The sequence below is a fragment of the Hypanus sabinus genome, chromosome 2 (genome assembly GCF_030144855.1).
Source record: "Hypanus sabinus isolate sHypSab1 chromosome 2, sHypSab1.hap1, whole genome shotgun sequence".
NCBI classification, from domain to species: Eukaryota; Metazoa; Chordata; class Chondrichthyes; order Myliobatiformes; family Dasyatidae; genus Hypanus; species Hypanus sabinus.
In genome coordinates this window covers 136067763-136087613 of record NC_082707.1, presented here as the reverse complement: position 1 = coordinate 136087613, position 19851 = coordinate 136067763, and the positions used below count along the sequence as shown (strand labels likewise).

At 41.8% G+C, this 19851-nt stretch overlaps 1 protein-coding gene across 1 annotated transcript in view; it reads right to left on the bottom strand.

Annotated features, from left to right (window-relative positions):
• Positions 1-19851, bottom strand: part of aven (apoptosis, caspase activation inhibitor) — a 94744-nt gene that overhangs the window by 14211 nt on the left and 60682 nt on the right. Inside the window, exons 3-4 of the mRNA XM_059955627.1 lie at positions 6421-6491; positions 1927-2022 (exon numbers count right to left, since the gene is read on the bottom strand). Coding sequence (XP_059811610.1) covers positions 1927-2022; positions 6421-6491 — 167 coding nt within the window. The remainder of the gene's footprint in view (positions 1-1926; positions 2023-6420; positions 6492-19851) is intronic.

Sequence of the window (19851 nt, the reverse complement as noted above, 5' to 3'; positions counted from 1 at the left end):
GGTTGTGGGAATGCTTTGACAATGGAGCAGGTGAAGTTATTTTCTTTGGGTCAAAAGCATAACATTGGATACTTGTGAATGCTGGTAATTGACAGCAGAAAGGTGCAGTATTTAGTGCTACTATTTCACAAAACAAGAGACTGGGATTCAGTCCTAAACTTCGGGCATTGACTGTGTGGAGCTTGCATGTTCCCTACAGTGACATGATGGGTATTTCTCGAAACACCAAATTCTTCCCACATGCCAAAGATATCATGTTTAGATGGGTAAATGGCTAATGTAAACTGCCCATTATAAATAGGATTAGTGTAGATGAGTGTTTCTGGCTGGCTTGGATGCAGTAGATAAGATTCTGTTTCCATGTTGTAGGAATCAGAGGTTATCTGACAGTGGAGGAAAATTACACTGTCCGAAAGGTTGGTGAACGCATGTTTCAGAGTAGCTTTCAAAAGGAATAAATACTTTTAAGAGGGAAACAAGCACAGGTCATGGTTAACGAGCAGAAAATGAGACTTAATACTTCCTCGGCAACACGACTGAATCTCCAGATGATGGAAATAAATAAAAACACAAAATGCTGGCCGAACTCAGCAGGCCAAACAGCATCTATGGGAGGAGGTAGTGACGACGTTTCAGGCCGCAACCCTGATCAGCCTGATGAAGGGCTTCGGCCCGAAACGTCGTCACTACCTCCTCCCATAGATGCTGTCTGGCCTGCTGAGTTCTGCCAGCATTTTGTGTTTTTACTTAATACTTCCTCTATGTTTTATGCTTTGCCGTCAATCATTTGAATTGCAGGCCACAATATCAGAAATAAATAAAGCAACAGTCATACATCTTCACACAACCAGATCCAATGAAAATTCCTAATGCAACATTAGAAAATGCAGTAATATTTTGGACTGAACATACTTGATCAGAACTGGGTAATGAACAGGAAGGGGAAAGTCTGTGAAAGGATAGTGACAAGAAAAGGTTGACGGACTGGATGGATGGGTGTTTTGCTGATCACCCCCATACAATATGCAAAAGTGGCCCTGTACTTTCAATTTCCAGTCACTTCAATTCTCTAACCCCTCTCACTCTTCATCTGGCATTGGCTCCTCACCCAGTTCCAGCAAAGCTAAATGTTATCTTGAGGAAGAGTATCTCGTCTTCAAGAGAACAATGCTACACATCAGTCTTCAACATCAAAGTTAACAACTTTAGGTAAATATTGTACCTCATTTCCAGCTCTTGGTTATTTTTACCCCATTTCTCCTGTTCTTGTTTGTCAGATTTCATCTGTTGTCCCCATTTAAGCTTCATTTTAATGCATATTTGTTGTTCGTTTTCAGTCACCACTGTATCTCATGACCTCCACTATATAGCGTGTCCCCTTCTGCTCCGCCCTTCACTTCCTCCGCATATTCTTTTCTAACTTTTCTCAACCTGAAACATTAATTCTGTTCTTATTTCCACAGATACTGCCGAGTACTTCCAGATTATTTTATTTTAGATTTCATGTAAAGCGCCATGGAGAAATAAAACTAAACTGTTCAATTAAACAAAATTTAACTCCTTCTGAAGTCATGGCACCAATGGCCACTGGAATGCTCCTGCTTGCTCTTTCTTTGTGGAAGGGGTGACTATAACAATACCACTGCCCTTACTGCACCTCCTAGCGACTGATCTAAATGCGTGAAAACAAAGAGCTACAAACAGATCTACTCTGCTTCAGCAGACATTACTCTCGAAGGGAAGCCAATGGAACGAGTTATATTCATAACATACACTCTAATATCAAAACCCAAGGAAGAGCCGCTACTGGTACTTATTTTCATCTACCAAATCAATGAAAAATAAACTACTCACAGAAATACTTGAAAAGTGCTAACGTAAATCAACATTTCCGTGTTGTGTGAACAGTTAATAAAGATATCCTACCTGTACCAATTCAGGTTCCAAATTCAGTTGAAGGTGAAGTGGCAGTTCTTGAAGAGACTGAGCCAGAGAGTGACAATCTATAAACAGGGGTGATACCTGAAATACCGAACCAATTGACAGTACATCATTAAGCAAGTAGGAAGTACATATGAATTACAGTATACGAACTAATTCAACTCTCTGGAAAAAGGTCAATATTGGTTTCCAGTTGTAACTATTAAATACTATGTTGTTTAACTCTGAACATTAACTTTTAATTTTTTTCAGTTGTGTCCTAACCAAATACAAATTGACTTAAATATCAGGCCAAAAAGGAAAACATTACTTCCCTTAAATGAGATGTGTGGGTAAAAATATGTTGCAGCATTGAGTTTTCCAGTAAAGGAAAAGTTTAGTCGTATGTTTAATAGGCTTCAGGTCAGGAGCAGTAACCAGGGAATCACAGAAAGGGATCATTCAGCTCACTGAGTTCCTGGGAGAGAAATCCCATTGGTCCCACACCTCTCTTTTATCCATAAATGGGAAGTGGGAGGAGAAGGGAAAGGGAGAGAGAGAATTACAGAATCAGGTTTATTGTCACCAGCATGAGTCATGAAATTTGTTAACTTAGCGGCAGCAGTACAATACAAAAAAAAGTAATCAATTACAGTTCGTATATATATGTAGATTCAAAATAATGCAAAACAGAAGTAATATATAAAAAAAAAGTAAGGTAGTGTTCAAGGGTTCAATGTCCATTTAGGAATCGGATGGCAGAGGGAAGAAGCTATTCCTGAATCACTGAGTGTGTGCCTTCAGGCTTCTGTACCTCCTTCCTGATGGTAACAATAAGCAGAGGGCATGTCCTGGGTGATGGGGGTCCTTAATAATGGACACCACCTTTCTAAGGTACTGGTCTTTGAAGATGTCTTGGATTCTTCAGAGGGTAGTACCCATGATGGAGCTGACTAATTTTACAACTTCCTGTAGCTTCTTTTGGTCCAGTGGAGTAGCCCTCCACCTCCACTCTGATACCCATGATGGAGCTGACTAATTTTACAACTTCCTGTAGCTTCTTTTGGTCCAGTGGAGTAGCCCTCCACCTCCACTCTGATACCAGTCAGTGACGCAGCCTGTCAGAATGCTCTCCACTGTACATCTATAGAAGTTTTTGAGTGTTTTAGATGACAAACCAAATCTCTTAAAACTCCTAATGAAATATAGCGGTTGTCTTGCTTTCATTGCAGAATCGTTAAATCCTCAGAGATCTTGACACCCAGAAACTTGAAATTGTTCACTCTCTCCACTTTTGATCCGTCTTTGAGAATTGGTTTGTGTTCCCGCGTCTTACCCTTCCACCCTTCCTGATCAGCTCTTTTGTCTTACTGACATTGAATGCAAGGTTGTTGAGAGAAAGGGATACCTAGATAAGCACACAGAGATTGAAAGAGGGAGTTTTAAGTCTTAATCTGTTACTAATGGCTTATGTGTTCATCTGAAGTTTTCAACAGTATGGCACAGAAGTTTTTCACCACATTCAAACATATTCTTCCTGCCCTAGTTTCATTTAAAGGGACAATTATAGCCTTGGGACTATTTTAAGTTCCTGTGCAGAGGGAGCCATAATCTGTATCAAAATGAGCTGGGTCCTATCCTATGTGCTCTGGATTCTGGGAATCAAAAGGGTGAGTGAGGACAACAGAGGGTGAAGTGCAGAGGAAGGGAAATGAGAAAGAAAAAGAGTGAGTGAGAAAGGAGCGAAAATGGAAAAATATAGTGACAGTGAGGACAATGAGAACACACTGAGAGAGTGAGGAAGATTATGGTTTAGAGACCAGATTATATAGGGAGCTTTAACCAATGTATAAATTTTGTTGCACCTGCCTCAGTATGTTTGGTAGAACATTATAGAAGGGAATTATCATCATCATCATGTGGCAGGTTGTATGAAGTGGCTGATCATGGTCTTTGACCATGATTATTATTGGCAAATTTTTCTACAGAAGTGGTCTGCCATTACTTCTTCTGAGCAGTGTCTTTACTAGACTGGTGACCCCGGGTATTATCGATACTCTTCAGAGATTGTCTGCTTGGTGTCAGTGGTCGTGTAACCAGGACTTGTGATATCCACCACTTGCTCCCATGACTTCATGTGACCTTGATTAGAGGGCTAAGCAGGTGTTACATCTTGCCTAAGGGTGACCCGTAGGCTAGCAAAGTGAAAGAGTGTATTACACCTCCTTTGACAGAGACACAGCCAATGTTCCCTCTAAGTTGTGCATGTGTGCATGCACACACATCTTTTGCTACTTGCACACAAAAGGTTGTCACCCTCTACCTCGTTGGCGTGTTAAGTATATTTCATGATCATACACAATCACATTTCCTTTTCTGGTTTCTGACGCAGATGGTGTTGACAACATGGAGTTTGCAATAATTGGTCTGCAGATTTTAGAACTGGCTTACTCACACTGATTTTATTGAAGAAATTATACAGTGCACACATGTTGCCACTGGGCAAAAAATTGCACAGCACAAGATTTTGCACACACTGGTCATTACAAATTAACTTTGGACATAGCCACACCCCGCCACCATTTAGAAGGGAATACAGTTTGCCTTCAACCTACCCAATGTATGAAAATACATCGTTGTCCCTTCATTGGTACCAAGTGTAGTTTACCAGCAAACTGTACTATTTCCTGACTGTAGCTGTTCAAGATGGTGGATCATCATCATCTTCTCAAGGGCAGTTAGGGATAGGTAATAAACGTAAGGCTTTTCAGCAACACCCACATACTGAAAATTGTACTAAAACAAAATCCCAGTGTGAGTCATTATCCTTCGTGAAAAGCAGAAACAAACTGGACCGGCGAGGGACAGGACATTAAATGATGATAGATGAGTCATCCAATTATAGAATTTATTTCTCTAATGACCTTCCTTTTCCTACAAGTACCCTAACTGTTATCTGTTCAAGAGTAAATCATGACATTTTCTGAATTTCAGTTACTCTAATTAATTTTGCTTTTATGGTTACAACAGCCCATTGGAATGCATTGGCTTAAACACAAATAAGGGTGACAGAAGAAGATTCAAACAACAGATTCAGAAAGGAATTAGCTAAGAGTCAAATAGAAAGAGCTAGAGAATGGTACTAATAACGTTAAAGCCAACATTCACTCAACAGGCTAGATGGCTTCCCCTGGGCTATACCATTGTGAATAGGCTGTATGTCCAATTACATGTCAAAGTTTGACAGGAAATTATTTGTCTGTCTTGGAGCAAAAAGTGAGTTCCTCAAAGAACTCAGCAGGTCAGGCAGCATACGGAGAGGGAAATGCATGTTTTAGGTCAAGACACGTCATTTGTGTTGAAAGAGTAGAAAGAAGATTGGTAGTATAAACAGGTAAGAGGGAGAGATAAGGCAAGAACTGACAAATGATAGCTGGATCTAGGTAGAATGGATGTTTGGCAGATAGAAACAGAAAACCTACAGCACAGTACAGGCCCTTCGGCCCACGAAGTTGTACCGAACACGTCACTACCTTAGAAATTACTAGGCTTACCTATAGCCCTCTATTTTTCTAAGTTCCATGTACCTATCCAAAAGTCTCTTAAAAGACCCTATTGTATCTGCCTCCACCACCGTTGCTGGCAGACCATTCCACGCATTCACCACTCTGCATAAAAAAACTTACCCCTGATATCTCCTCTGTACCTACTCCCAAGCACCTTAAACCTGTGTCCTCTTGTGGTAGCCATTTCAGCCCTGGGGAAAAAGCCTCTATCTACACGATCAATGCCTCTCATAGATTTATACAACTCTATCAGGTCACCCCTCATTCTCCGTCGCTCCAAGGAGAAAAGGCCGAGTTCCCTCAACCTGTTTTCATAAGATAGAATCAAGTTGGTGTGGGGAAATGTAGATATAGCAATGGAGGTTGGAAGAAGACAAGTGAAAGCAACAAAGGGCAGTAGATTATATCTATTTCCTTCCACAGATGCTGCCTGACCTGTTGAGTTCCCCCACAAACTCATTTTTTGCTCTAAATTCCAGCATTTGCAGTTTCTTGCATTTCCTGTCTTCTGAAATGGCTATTCTCCAGTCTCAAATACCAAAGAAGTCAGGGAATCAAATAACAGCGTCATAAGTTGCACATGGACCCTGAAATGGATTGGGCTTGAACTGAGGCAAGACCCCAGTGCAAACAATACAGCAAAGGATTACAAAGCCAATGCAATTTCATTGCCAGCCTTACTACCATAAAATTGATGAACTGTGGGCAAAATAAGCTGTAGAAAGTAGTAAACTCAGTCAGCTCCATCGTGGGCACAAGCCTCCCCAACATCCAGGACATCTTCAAGGAGCAATGCCTCAAAAAGGCAACTTCCATCATTAAAGAGCCCCTTCACAGGACACTCCCTTTTCTCATTGCTACCATCAGGGAGGTGGTGTGTGTATATATAATAAACCTGATTCTGATATGATTTGAAATGTTTGCACAGTCTTACCTGTTTACATGTGGAAACTTCTAATTCCCATTCCTTTTCTTCAGCAAAACGGAACTGTGCAAATGAATCACCTGTAATAAAACAAAGGCATAATTAAGCCTGACAAGTTCTAGTTACATTTCAATTCACAGAAATCTTTTTCTATCAATCATATACGTCAAACAGTAATCACATTCTAAACACAAGAGATTCTGCAGATACTGAAAATACACACACAGAGTGCTGGAGGGATTCAGCAGGTCAACTTTACGGGCTGAGACCCTTCAGCAGAAATCATATTCTTACTATCTCACATAAATGGGGAATAGAATCATTGATCTTACATAAAATTATTAAAAATAGAATGATTTTAAAATATCAGTTAAGATTATTTTACAAATATACATATATACTATCCTACAATGTTGAAATGTTACCTAAAGCATACAGTGCTTTTATATTGAAATTTAATTTTAATTTCCAGATTGAAACTTTTTTTTAAATTTCAATTCTAAAAGGCACATTAGTACAATCTGACAAAAAGGTTTTGAAATATTATGTCCTATGAGAAAGTATTTGCATTTTGTACAGCACCTTTCACAGCCACTGAAGTACTTTTGAAATTTAATCACTGCCTCTAATGTGGTCAATCACATATCAAACTCCAATGAGAGATGATGATGTAAACAACCAGATAATCTGTTTATTAATGCTGGTTGAATGTTGGAAAAGTGCCCCACTTCTTACAATTGTACCTTGGACTTTTGTTTCACATATCCACAGAAGATTCCAGACTAAAATATCATCTGAAATCCAGCACTTTCTGGCAATTCCATATTCTTTCAGTAATATAATTATAGCCAGGACAATGCACTTAAATCTATGACGCAAGACTTGAATTTTATCAGCATATTCACCAGTGAAAATATTCATATTAAGTTTAAATATTCATATTCATTTATAATATTTATTTTAAATCACAAAGATTATCACTCAATTTGCCTGCCCATTTTGTTTTGAAACAGAAGTCTAAATTAACAAAGTATATACAACCATCTTCAAACTTAAATGTTGTAGTTATTGCTTGAATGTTCAGAATAACTATTATTGAAGGCGGTCCAAGTTTTCAACAACATTGATTTACACCTAGATACTTGGGGACAAATTTAATTCCAAATGATTTTTGTTCTACAGATCTACACTATACTGATTACTAAAGCCTATCTCACCACAGCCCAGTGGCTTTACACTCAATTGCACAGCTTGTCTTTGGCGTAGCTTTAATCGGATTCTCAGGGACTAGTTTTTGTGCCCCAGCTTTCAGGATTTACAATGCAAAGTCTAGCTTTCTTATCTCAGAAGCAGCTTCGCAGACCTGTGATAAGCTAGTTCAACAACTATATAGCCAGGCAAGACAGCCAGATTTAATAATTTAAATGCCAGAAGCTGGCCTACAGATACGAGTATCCGAGCAGCATAAACATAAAATATCAATTACTTTTAACAGCATGTGATGTGAAAATTCAAAAGCAAGTATTTCATATCTGTGTACTTTCACAAAGGTGAATTTTCTCTTCAGTACCCATTGCTCTAAGCATTAATTCAACAAATAATGTGACACTTTGAATAGGCTAGGACTTAATTTCTTAGAATGTAGAAGACTGAGAGGAGATTTGATAGCGGTATTCAAAATTATAAGGGGTATAGATAGGGTATTGCAAGCAGGCCTTTTCCACTGAGGTTGGGTGGAACTACAACCAAACCAGAGGTCATGGGTTAAGGGTGAAAGGTGAAAAGTTTAAGGGAACATGAAGGGAAACTTCTTCACTCAGAGGGTCATGAGAATGTGGAACAAGTTGTCAGCATAAGCGGTGTAAGTGAGCTTGATTTCAGCATTTAAGAGAAATTTGGATAGGTACATGGATGGTAGGGGTATGGAGGACTATGGTCCCGGAGCCAGTTGATGGGAGTATGTAGCTTAAGTGGTTTTGAATAGACAAGATGGGCTGAAGGGCCTATTCGGTGTCATACTTTTCTAAACATGCCCACAATACTAAATTCATTCAAGTTATCAAGCTGCCCATTCTAGATAGTACTATGTACTTTCCACCTGCTTTGTTAAGGCAGAATTCATTCAACCTTTGTAAGTCCACCCAGGAAATATCACTGTAACATGTTCAGTCCCAGTTCACACACAAAAGTGTGCCACTTTAGTGTGGCAGTGGTGTGTTACTGTCATGGTCTGGATCAGGTTCCCTTTAAATTTATCTAGGTTGTGTTATGATCTGGACCGTTGACTCCTTGTTCCCTGTTTCCTGTGTCCCTCAAGCTTGTTGATTAAGGCAATCTACTCTTGACTGAACCAGCAGTTTATAAGCCCCCGGCTTCAGCTGTTCAGCACGAGAGCATTATGGAGCATTAGCGAAATCACCGTAGCTACCGCGAGCCAAAGTCATCTAGCTGGAGTCACTTAAGTTTCTAGCCAGAGCAAGCCAAGACTCCTCTCGCAGCAAGTGCCAGCAATTCGTCTTCCCTTGCCAGTGTGGGTCCGGGCAAGGTTAACCCGCCAGGGGTGAGTTAAGAGCTCCCACAGCTTGGAACAAGCGTGAATCCAATGATAGTACCATCCGTTGTCTTGTCGTCTTGTATCCAGTTCAGTAGGTAGGCCGTTTGCCGCTACTCGAATGGACTGTCGTTGTGTGGTCTCCGTATCCATGTCCTGTCTTAAGAGGGGTCCCGGCCCTGTACCCTAGAAGGGTCCTGACCCGGTGTTAAAGAGTCTCGGCTCCATGCCTGGTGTCTTAAGGCGGAGTCCCGGCTCAGTGTTTCATGTCCTGTGTTTAAATATCAAGTCCTGGCCTTGGTCTTCCAAGTCCAAAGTACCAGGTGCTGGCTGCGGCGTTCCAAGTCTCTAAGTCCAAGGTCTGTGTTACGAGTCCTGGCTCTGATCCCTGATCTCCAAGTCCTGGCCCCCCAGACCCCGAGTCCCAGCCTAGTCCTGGGCCTGAGCCCTCGTTCATGACGCCTATTCCCATTTCCTCTTTGCCCTCCTTGATTTCCCTGTTCTATCCTTGCATCACGGTTCTCCTTATAAAGAGTAATAAACTCTATTTTATTGAACCTTAGAAAAACGTGTTTGTGTCCTGCTTTTGGGTCCTCCGCGAGCACCCTCGCCCCCCCCCCCCACCTTGTAACAGTTACCAAAACTAACAAAATCTTAACAGTCATACAATTGATTGTCACCAGGTCTAGAACTGTTCACCTGTCTTTGACATCAATAGACAATAGACAGTAGGTGTAGGAGTAGGCCATTCGGCCCTTCTAGCCAGCACCACCATTCACTGTGATCATGGCTGATCATACACAATCAGTACCCCATTCCTGCCCTCTCCCCATATCCCTTGACCCCGCTATCTATAAGAGCTCTATCTAACTCTCTCTTGAATGCATCCAGAGACTTGGCCTCCACTGCCTTCTGGGGCAGAGCATTCCACATATCCACCACTTTCTGGGTGAAAAAGTTTTTCCGCATCTCTGTTCTAAATGGCCTACCCCTTATTCTTAAACTGTGGCCTCCAGATCTGGACTCACCCATCAGCAGGAACATGCTTCCTGCCTCCAGTGTGTCCAATCCCTTAATAATCTTATATGTTTCAATTAGATTTCCTCTCATCCTTCTAAATTCCAGTGTATATAAGCCCAGTCGCTCCAATCTTTCAACATATGACAGTCCCACCATTCTGGGAATTAATCTTGTGAACCTACGCTGCACTCCCTCAATAGCAAGAATGTCCTTCCTCAAATTTGGAAACCAAAACTGCACACAATACTCTAGGTGGGGCCTCACCAGGGTCCTGTACAACTGCAGAAGGACCTCCTTACTCCTATACTCAATTCCTCTTGTTATAAAAGCCAGCATGCCATTAGCTTTCTTCACTGCCTGCTGTACCTGCATGCTTGCTTTCATTGACTGATGTACAAGAACACATAGATCTCTTTGTACTTCCCCTTTTCCTAACTTGACTCCATTTAGATAGTAATCTGCCTTCCTGTTCTTGCCACCAAAGTGGATAACCTCACATTTATCTACATTAAACTGCATCTGCCATATATTTGCCCACTCACCCAACCTGTCCAAGTCACCTTGCATTCTCATAACATCCTCCTGACATTTCACACTGCCACCCAGCTTTGTGTCATCAGCAAATTTGCTAATGTTACTTTTAATCCCTTCATCTAAATCATTAATGTATAGTGTAAACAGCTGTGGTCCCAGCACCAAACCTTGCGGTACCCCACTGGTCACAGCCTGCCATTCCGAAAGGACCCGTTAATCACTACTCTTTGTTTCCTGTCAGCCAGCCAATTTTCAATTCATGTCAGTACTCTGCCCCCAATATCATGTGCCCTAATTTTGCCCATTAATCTCCTATGTGGGACTTTATCAAAAGCTTTCTGGAAGTCCAGGTACACTACATCCACTGGCTCTCCCTTGTCCATTTTCATAGTTACATCCTCAAAAAGCTCCAGAAGATTAGTTAAGCATGATTTTCCCTTCATAAATCCATGCTGACTTGGACTGACTCTTTTACTGCTATCCAAATGTGTCATAATTTCTTCTTTTATAATTGACTCCAGTACCTTTCCCACCACTGACGTCAGGCTAACCAGTCTATAATTCCCTGTTTTCTCTCTCCCACTTTTCTTGAAAAGTGGGACAACATTAGCCACCCTCCAATCAGCAGGAACTGTTCCTGAATCTACAGAACATTGGAAAATGATTACCAATGCATCCACGATTTCTACAGCCACCTCTTTAAGTACCCTGGGATGCAGACCATCAGGTCCCGGGGACTTATCAGCCTTCAGACTCAACAGTCTATCCAACACCGTTTCTTGCCTAATATAAATTTCCTTCAGTTCATCCTTTACCCTAGTTCCTTTGGCCACTATTACATCTGGGAGATTGTTTGTGTCTTCCCTAGTGAAGACAGATCCAAAGTTCCTGTTCAACTCATCTGCCATTTCCCTGTTCCCCATAATAAATTCACCTGTTTCTGTCTTCAATGGCCCAACTTTGGTCTTAACTATTTTTTTGCCATTCACATACCTAAAGAAGCTTTTACTATCCTCCTTTATATTCTTGGCTAGTTTACCTTCGTACCTCATTTTTTCTTGGCGTATTGCCTTTTTTTGTTATCTTCTGTCGCTCTTTAAAAGCTTCCCAGTCCTCCGGTTTCCCCGCTCATCGCTGCTATGTTATACTTCTCTTTTATTTTTATACTGCCCTTTACTTCCCACGTCAGCCACGGCCACCCCTTACTCCCCTCAGGATCTTTCTTCCTCTTTGGAATGAACCGATCCTGTACCTTCTGCATTATTCCCAGAAATACCTGCCATTGTTGTTCCACTGTCTTCCCTGCTAGGGTATTGTTCCATTGACCTTTGGCCAGCTTCTCCCTCATAGCTCCATAGTTCCCTTTGTTCAACTGTAATACTGACACATCTGATTTTCCCTTCTCCTTCTCAAATTGTAGGTTAAAACATATCATATTATGGTCACTACCTCCTAATGGTTCCTTTACTTCCAGGTCCCTGATCAACTCTGGTTCATTGCACAACCCTAAATCTAGAATTACCTTCTCCCTGGTCGGCTCCAGTACAAGCTGTTCTAAGAATCCATCTCAGAGGCACTCCACAATCCCTTTCTTGGGGTCCAGTACCATTCTGATTCTCCCAGTCTACCTGCATGTTGAAATCCCCCATGACAACTGTATCATTACCTTTGCGACATGCCAATTTTAACTCTTCATTCAACTTACACCCTACATCCAGACTGCTGATTGGGGGCCTGTAGATATCTCCCATTAGGGTCTTTCTACCCTTAGAATTTCTCAGTTCTATCCATACTGACTCTACATCCCCAGATTCTATAACCCCCCCCCTTGCAAGGGACTGAATATCATTCCTCACCAACAGAGCCACTCTGCCAGTCAGTCTGTCCTTTCGATAAGATGTATATCCTTGAATATTCATTCCCTAGGCCCTGTCCGCTTGAAGCCATGCCTCTGTTATTCCCACAACATCGTACTTGCCAATTTCCAACTGAGCCTCAAGCTCATCTACTTTATTCCTTATGCTTTGTGCATTCATATATAATACTTTAATATATAATACAAAAAAAATCAAGATAAAGAGAAGCAAAGATCAGAGGGAAAAAGAGAGATAGAAAGACAGACTGGGGTGGGGGAAGAAGAAGACTTGCAAAGGGTGGGGCAGCACAAAAAGAAAGGGTAGAAAATGTCTGAAAGTTTCCTGACAACTCCCCCACTCTGAGGGGTGTGGAGGCCATTTAATTAGAAATATTTAAGGTGGAAATAAATATTTGAAAAATATCGCCTACACACACAGTTAGATAAAATAAGCTAACAGCAGGCCATCATCATACTATTCTCAACAATTCCTTCTTTCCCTCCAGCGTATATTACCATTACGCATAAAAAAAGCTGAGACTAATCATTCTAGCAATAAATTTTAGAGGAGACTCCAAGAACAAATGGTGGCCTGCAAGATTATAATCAGAGAGTCATAAAACACTACAGCATACAAACAGGCCCTTCAGACCATCTAGTCCATGCCAAATTATTAATCTGCCTAGTCCCATCGACCTGTACCCAGACCACAGCCTTTCATATCCCTCCCATCCATAGAATTGAAGAGAAATCCAAATTTCTCTTCAATATTGATATCAAACTCTCATCAACCGCTGCCACGCTCTCACCACTCTGAGTGAAGACGTCCTCTTCATATCTTATTTACATCTTTCCTGTAGGTAGGTGACCAAAACTGCACACACCGTTCCAAACTAGGCCTCAGCAACATCTTGTACAATTTTGATATAACATTCCAACTCCTGCATTTAATACATTGATTTATGAAGGTCAATGTGCCAAAAGCTTTCTTTACGAACCTATCTAGCTGTGACACCACTTTCAGGGAATTAGGGATCTGCATGCCCAGATTTCTCTGTTCTACTGTACTCTTCAGCACCTCATTGCTTACCGTATGAGACCTACCCTGGTTTGACCTCCCAAAGTGCAAGATATCACATTTATCTGCAGTAAGTTCCCATTTTTCTGCCCATTTTTCCAGCTGGTCCAGATTCTGCTGCATGCTTTGATAGTCTTCCTGACTACACCCCCCATCTTGGTGCCATCCACAAATTTGCTGATTCAGTTTACCACTCTATCACCCAGATGATCGATATAGATGACAAACTACAACATAACCAGCACCAATTCCTGCAGCACATCACTATTCACAGGTCTCCAGTCAGAGGCAACCATCTACAACCACTCTCTGGCCTCTTCTGCAAAGCCAATGTCTAATCAAATTTACTACTTCCTCTTCAATGCCAAACAACTGAGCCTGCTTGACTAACCCCATGTGGGACCTCCCCCATGTAGACAATACCCACTGCCTTGCCTTCATTATCTTTCTGGGTAACTTCTTTGAAAAACTCTCTAACATTGGTTAGATATGACTTACCACACACAAAGCCATGTTGACTACCCCGAATCAGTCCCATATTCTAATGAAGGCATTCTAAGGGACTGAAGGTATACGTTTTAGACACTTACATATCCAGTCCCTTAGAATACCTTCCAATAACTTTCCCACTACTGATGTCAGGCTCATCAACAATCTATATCTTCTTGGGTTCTTCTTAACAACCTTTCTTAAACAATGAAACAACTATCCTCCAATCCTCCGGCACCTCACCCATGGCTAAAGATATGCAATTTTAGCACCAGTTTTCCACAGGGTCCGAGGGAACACCTTGTCAGGCTCTGGAGATTTATCCACCCTAATTTGCTAAAAGACAGCAAACACCTACTCCTCTGTAATCTGTATGGTGTCAATGACTTTGCTGCTGCATTGTTTCACATCTATAGACTTTGTGTATTTCTCAAGTAAATACAATCCAAAAGATCTCCGCATCTCTTTTGGCTTCATGCATAGATTACTAGTCTTATCTTCCAGAGGACCAACTGTGTCCCTTGATATCCTTTTGATCTAACGTATCTGAAGAAGCCCTGAGCATTCTCCTTCACATTGTCTGCTAGAGCAACCTCATGTCTCCTTTTATCTCTCCTGATTCTCTTGTGTTCTCTTGCATTTCTTATACTCAAATACCTCATTTGTTCCTACCTGCCTTTATCTACTTTCCACCTCCTCCTTTTCCTTAAACACAGCTTCAATGTCTCTCGAAAACCAAAGTTCTCTAAACCTATTCTCCTTGCCTTCTATTCTGACAGGATCATATAAACTCTGTACCCTCAAAATTTCACTTTTGAAGGTCTTGTATCAAGTACACATTTGACTGAAAACAGTCTGTCCCAATCCTTCTCCATAATTATCTTGAAACTAATGGTGTTATGATCACTAGATGCAAGGTGATTCCCCTTAGTGACATAATGGTGACACAAACTTCTATCACCTGCCCTGTCTCATTCCCTAATAGGAGATCCAGTATCACCCTCTCTCTAGTTGGGACTTCTATGTACTGATTAAGGCCTGAACACGTTTGACAAACTCTTTCCCATGCAGCCCTTTTATAGTTTGGGAGTTTCAGTCAATATTTGGAAAGTTAAAGTCACCTACCATCACAAAGTTATGTTTCTTGCAACAGTCTGTGATTTCTCCACAAATCTGTTCCTCTAAATCCCGCGGACTATTGGGTGGTCTTTAATATAATCTCATTAACATGGTCATACCTTTTTTATTCCTCAGTTCTACAAATGAAGCCTGACTAGACAAGCTCATCAGTCGGTCGTGACATTTTCCCTGACTAGTAAGATCATCCCTCTTGCTCTACTATGTCTAAAACAGCAGAAAGAACTCCAAAGAATTGAGCTGCCAGTGCTGCCCTTCCTGCAACCCTTATTATGGCTACAATGTCGTAATTCCACGTGTTGATCTATGCCCCCCAATCGTCTTTCCTACAATACCCCTTCTGTTGAAATACTTGCAGCTGTGAACATTAATCCCATCATGCTCAACCTTTTGATTCCTGACCTTGTTTGTAGGCTTACCACCATCTTTCTTCATAACCACTCCACTAGTTCTGGTGCTCTGGTTCCCATTCCCTTGCAACTCCAGCTCTTTAAATGCAAAGACAAGAAGTGCTATAAATGCCCAGCAGGTCAGGCCATGTCAAGGGAGAGTGAGTGAGAGAGTGAGAGAGAAATTAAAAGGAAAAAAGAAAAATCAGCTGAGGTAATACTGAGATGAGGAACTATCCCACTCCTCATCCCATTCCCACTGTGGTCTCTCGGTTTTTGGCTTCCTGTATTGTTACAGTGAAGCCAAACACAAGGCTCGAGGTAATCTGGGTATTTTGCAGCCTTGTAGCCTGAAAAATGAATTCATTTACTTCAGGTAACTTGACTTCCCTGTCCGCAGCTGGAATAATATCACAGTTTTCTCCCCCCCCCCCCCCCCATTTCTTCCTCTCTGTGGGAGTGGAGAACATCCCCAGCCTGACTGATGGGCTCCTGCTCTGCATTTCACTTTTGCAAAATGTTCTCACACTCACCTCCCATCCACTCATTGTGCAGTTAACCTGATTTGCAGCTAATCTCGTTGTCAGCGACATTCTTTCTCCCCAACCCTCCCTGTAGCTCTAAAAGCTACTTTGTCTCCTTCGCAGTTATGATGGTGACCACTTCAAAGGTCTAAAACATTGATCCTGTTTCTCTATCCATATTTATGGCCTGACCTGCTGAGTATTTCCGGCATTTAATGCTTTTGCTTTAGATTTCCAGCAACTGGAGTTATTTGATTTTTTTACAAATTATGTTTGCTTTTGAGATTTGTAGAATATTCTTGCATTTTCTATACTGGCAAGACATCATTTTCAAGAAGAGTTTCTTGACATATTGCAGGGAAAGGTCAAAATGCAGGAAAGGTCAATACCACTATGTTCCTATTTAATCATTTTCATATTTTTGATGACGTATATAGAACATAGATTACATATATAGAACACAACACTGGTGCTGGCCATGATGCCAATTTAAACTAATCCCACCTGCCAACACATGGTCTATGCCCCCCCCATTTTCTGAATGCCATGCAGCTCTTGAAATGCCTCTTATCCGCTTCCACTCCATTTTCAAGCAGCAAGTTAGATACACCTACCTCTTTCTGCATTAAAAAAAAACTTGCTTCAGAAAACACACTAAAATTCCCCCACCCTCATCTAAAAATGATGCCCTCTAGTATTAGACATTTCCACCCAAGGAAACAGACTGCGACTACCTGTCCTATCTTTGTGTCTCATCATCTTATAAACTTCGATCAGGTCACCACTCAGCCTCCAACACTCCAGAGAAAATAATCCAAGTTTGTCCAACCTCTCCTTAAAGTCTTTAGTCTCTAATCCAGGCAGCTGCTGAACCTCTTCTGCACCCTCTCCAAAGCCTCTGCTTCCTTTCTGTAACATGACAAGAGGACTGCACACAATATTCCAGACACAGCCTAAGTTTTATTCATTTCCATTAGACTATATACAGCAAATGAAGGATTCTTGTACAGAGAAGTCCAGATAATCCAAAAGGTACAGTTAAGCACACCTCATAAAGGATATAACGTTGAGAAATCTTATCCAAACAGAATGTGATCGAACCACCCTCAGATTTCAAATGAACTAAAGTGTTTCAGACCTCCAAGACGACCACAACCTTCTTGCAGTTTGGAGGCTTGCATGCCTCAGTGACCTGGAGAACTACGCTGGGTGGAGTCAGGGTCTTATACTTTGGCTCTTGCTAGAGTCACCCATGCTAAACAGGTCAAAGGATACAGGCCAGACTAAGAGAGGTCCACCGGACCTTCAGGTGCAGGAGTTCAGCTTAGGGCTACAACCCTGACCAGTAAGACAAAACTGTTATGGAAACAGCAATGAAGAACCCTTCTACATCTGAGTGCGATGGTATTCCTGAGTCTCCGCCTGGAACTTACATGACCAACAGTAGTGAAAATTGAGAGTAAGCTACTTTCACGATAAAGGAAATCCTGACCACCACCAGAAATGGGGAACCTTCATTGTTGCCCTAAACACCAGTGGCATAACAGGCAGTAGGTAGGAAGTGTTTCGGAGGGCATTCCTTTTAACAATTCCTGCTCATTATGTTCCATCTATTCACCTAAGGGGTTTCTCAAATACATGCAGCACACGGGATACAAATATCTAACCACCTCTGATTTTACTGGAACAGGCCCCATTAGTTAGACTCACCTTTTTTTGAAAATTAGTTTGAAGTAGATTAAAGGGGCACCTAGGGACTTGGTGAATGATGGTACCAATAGAAACATAGAAAACCTACAGCACAATGCAGGCCCTTCGGCCCACAAAGTTGTGCCGAACATATCCCTACCTTAGAAATTACTAGGCTTCCCTATAGCCCTCTATTTTTCTGAGCTCCACGTACCTATCCAAAAGTCTCTTAAAAGACCCTATCGTATTCACCTCCATCACCGTTGCCAGCAGCCCCTTCCACACACTCACCACTCTCTGAGTAAAAAACTTACCCCTGACATCTCCTCTGTACCTGCTCCCCAGCACCTTAAACCTGTGTCCTCTTGTGGCAACCATTTCAGCCCTGGGAATAAGCCTCTGACTATACACATGATCAATGCCTCTCATCATCTTATACACCTCTATCAGGTCACCTCTCATCCTCCATTGCTCCAAGGATAAAAGGCTGAGTTCACTCAACCTACTCTCATAAAGCATGCTCCCCAATCCAGGCAACATCCTTATAAATCTCCTCTGCACCCTTTCTATGGCTTCTAATTCCTTCCTGTAGTGAGGCGACTAGAACTGAGCACAGTACTCCAAGTGGGGTCTAACCAGGGTCCTATATAGCTGCAACATTACCTCTCAGCTCCTAAATTCAATTCCATGATTGATGAAGGCCAATACACCATACGCCTTCTTAACCAGAGTCAACCTGCGCAGCTGCTTTGAGTGTCCTATGGACTCGGACCCCAGGATTACTCTGATCCTCCACACTGCCAAGAGTCTTACTATTAATACTATATTCTGCCGTCATATTTGACCTACCAAATGAACCATTTCACATTTATCTGGGTTGAATGCCATCTGCCACTTCTCGGTCCAGTTTTACATCCTATCAATATCCCTCTGTAACCTCTGACAGCCTTCCACACTGTCCACAATACCTCCAACCTTTGTGTCATCAGCAAACATGCTAACCCATCCCTCCACTTCCTCATTCAGGTGATGTATAAAAATCATGAAGAGTAAGGGTCCCAGAACAGATCCCTGAGGACTACACTGGTAACTGGCCTCCATGCAGAATATGACCCGTCTACAACCACCCTTTGCCTTCTGTGGGCAAACCAGTTCTGGATCCACAAAGCAATGTCCCCTTGGATCCCATGCCTCCTTACTTTCTCAATAAGCCTTCAGTGGGGTACCTTATCAAATGCCTTGCCTGAATTCCATATACACTACATCTACTGCTCTTCCTTCATCAATGTGTTTAGTCACATCCTCAAAATATTCAACCAGGCTCGTAAGGCACGATCTGCTCTTGACAAAGCCTTGCTGACTATTTCTAATCATATTATACATCTACAAATGTTCATAAATCCTGCCTCTCAGGATCTTCTCCATCACCTTACCAACCACTGAGGTAAGACTCACAGGTCTATAATTAACTGGGCTATCTCTTCTCACTTTCTGGAATAAAGGAACAACATCTGCAACCCTCCAATCCTCCGGAACCTCTCCCGTCCCCATTAATGATGCAATGATCATCACCAGAGGCTCAGCAATCTCCTCCCTCGCCTCCCACAGTAGCCTGGGGTACATTTCATCCAGTCCCGGCAACTTATCCAACTTGATGCTTTCCAAAAGCTCCAGCACATCCTCTTACTTAATATCTACATGCTCAAGCTTTTCAGTCTGTTGCAAGTCATCACTACAATCACTAAGATCCTCTTCCATAGTGAATACTGGAGTAAAGTATTCATTAAGTACTCTGCTATTTCCTCCGGTTCCATACACACTTTCCCACTGTCACACTTGACAGGTCCTATTCTTTCACGTCTTATCCTCTAGCTCTTCACATACTTGTAGAGTGCCTTGGGGTTTTCTTTAATCCTGCCCGCCAAGGCCTTCTCATGGTCCCTTCTGGTTCTCCTAATTTCCTTCTCAAGCTCCTTCCTATTAGCCTTATAATATTCTAGATATCTAACATTACCTGGCTCTCTCAACTTTTTGAAAGCTTTTCTTTACTTCTCTTCTTGACAAGATTTATTACAGCCTTTGTACACCACAGTTCCTGTACCCTACCATAACTTCCCTGTCTCACTGGAACGTACCTATGCAGAACTCCACACTAAACTTTTCCCTGAGAATAT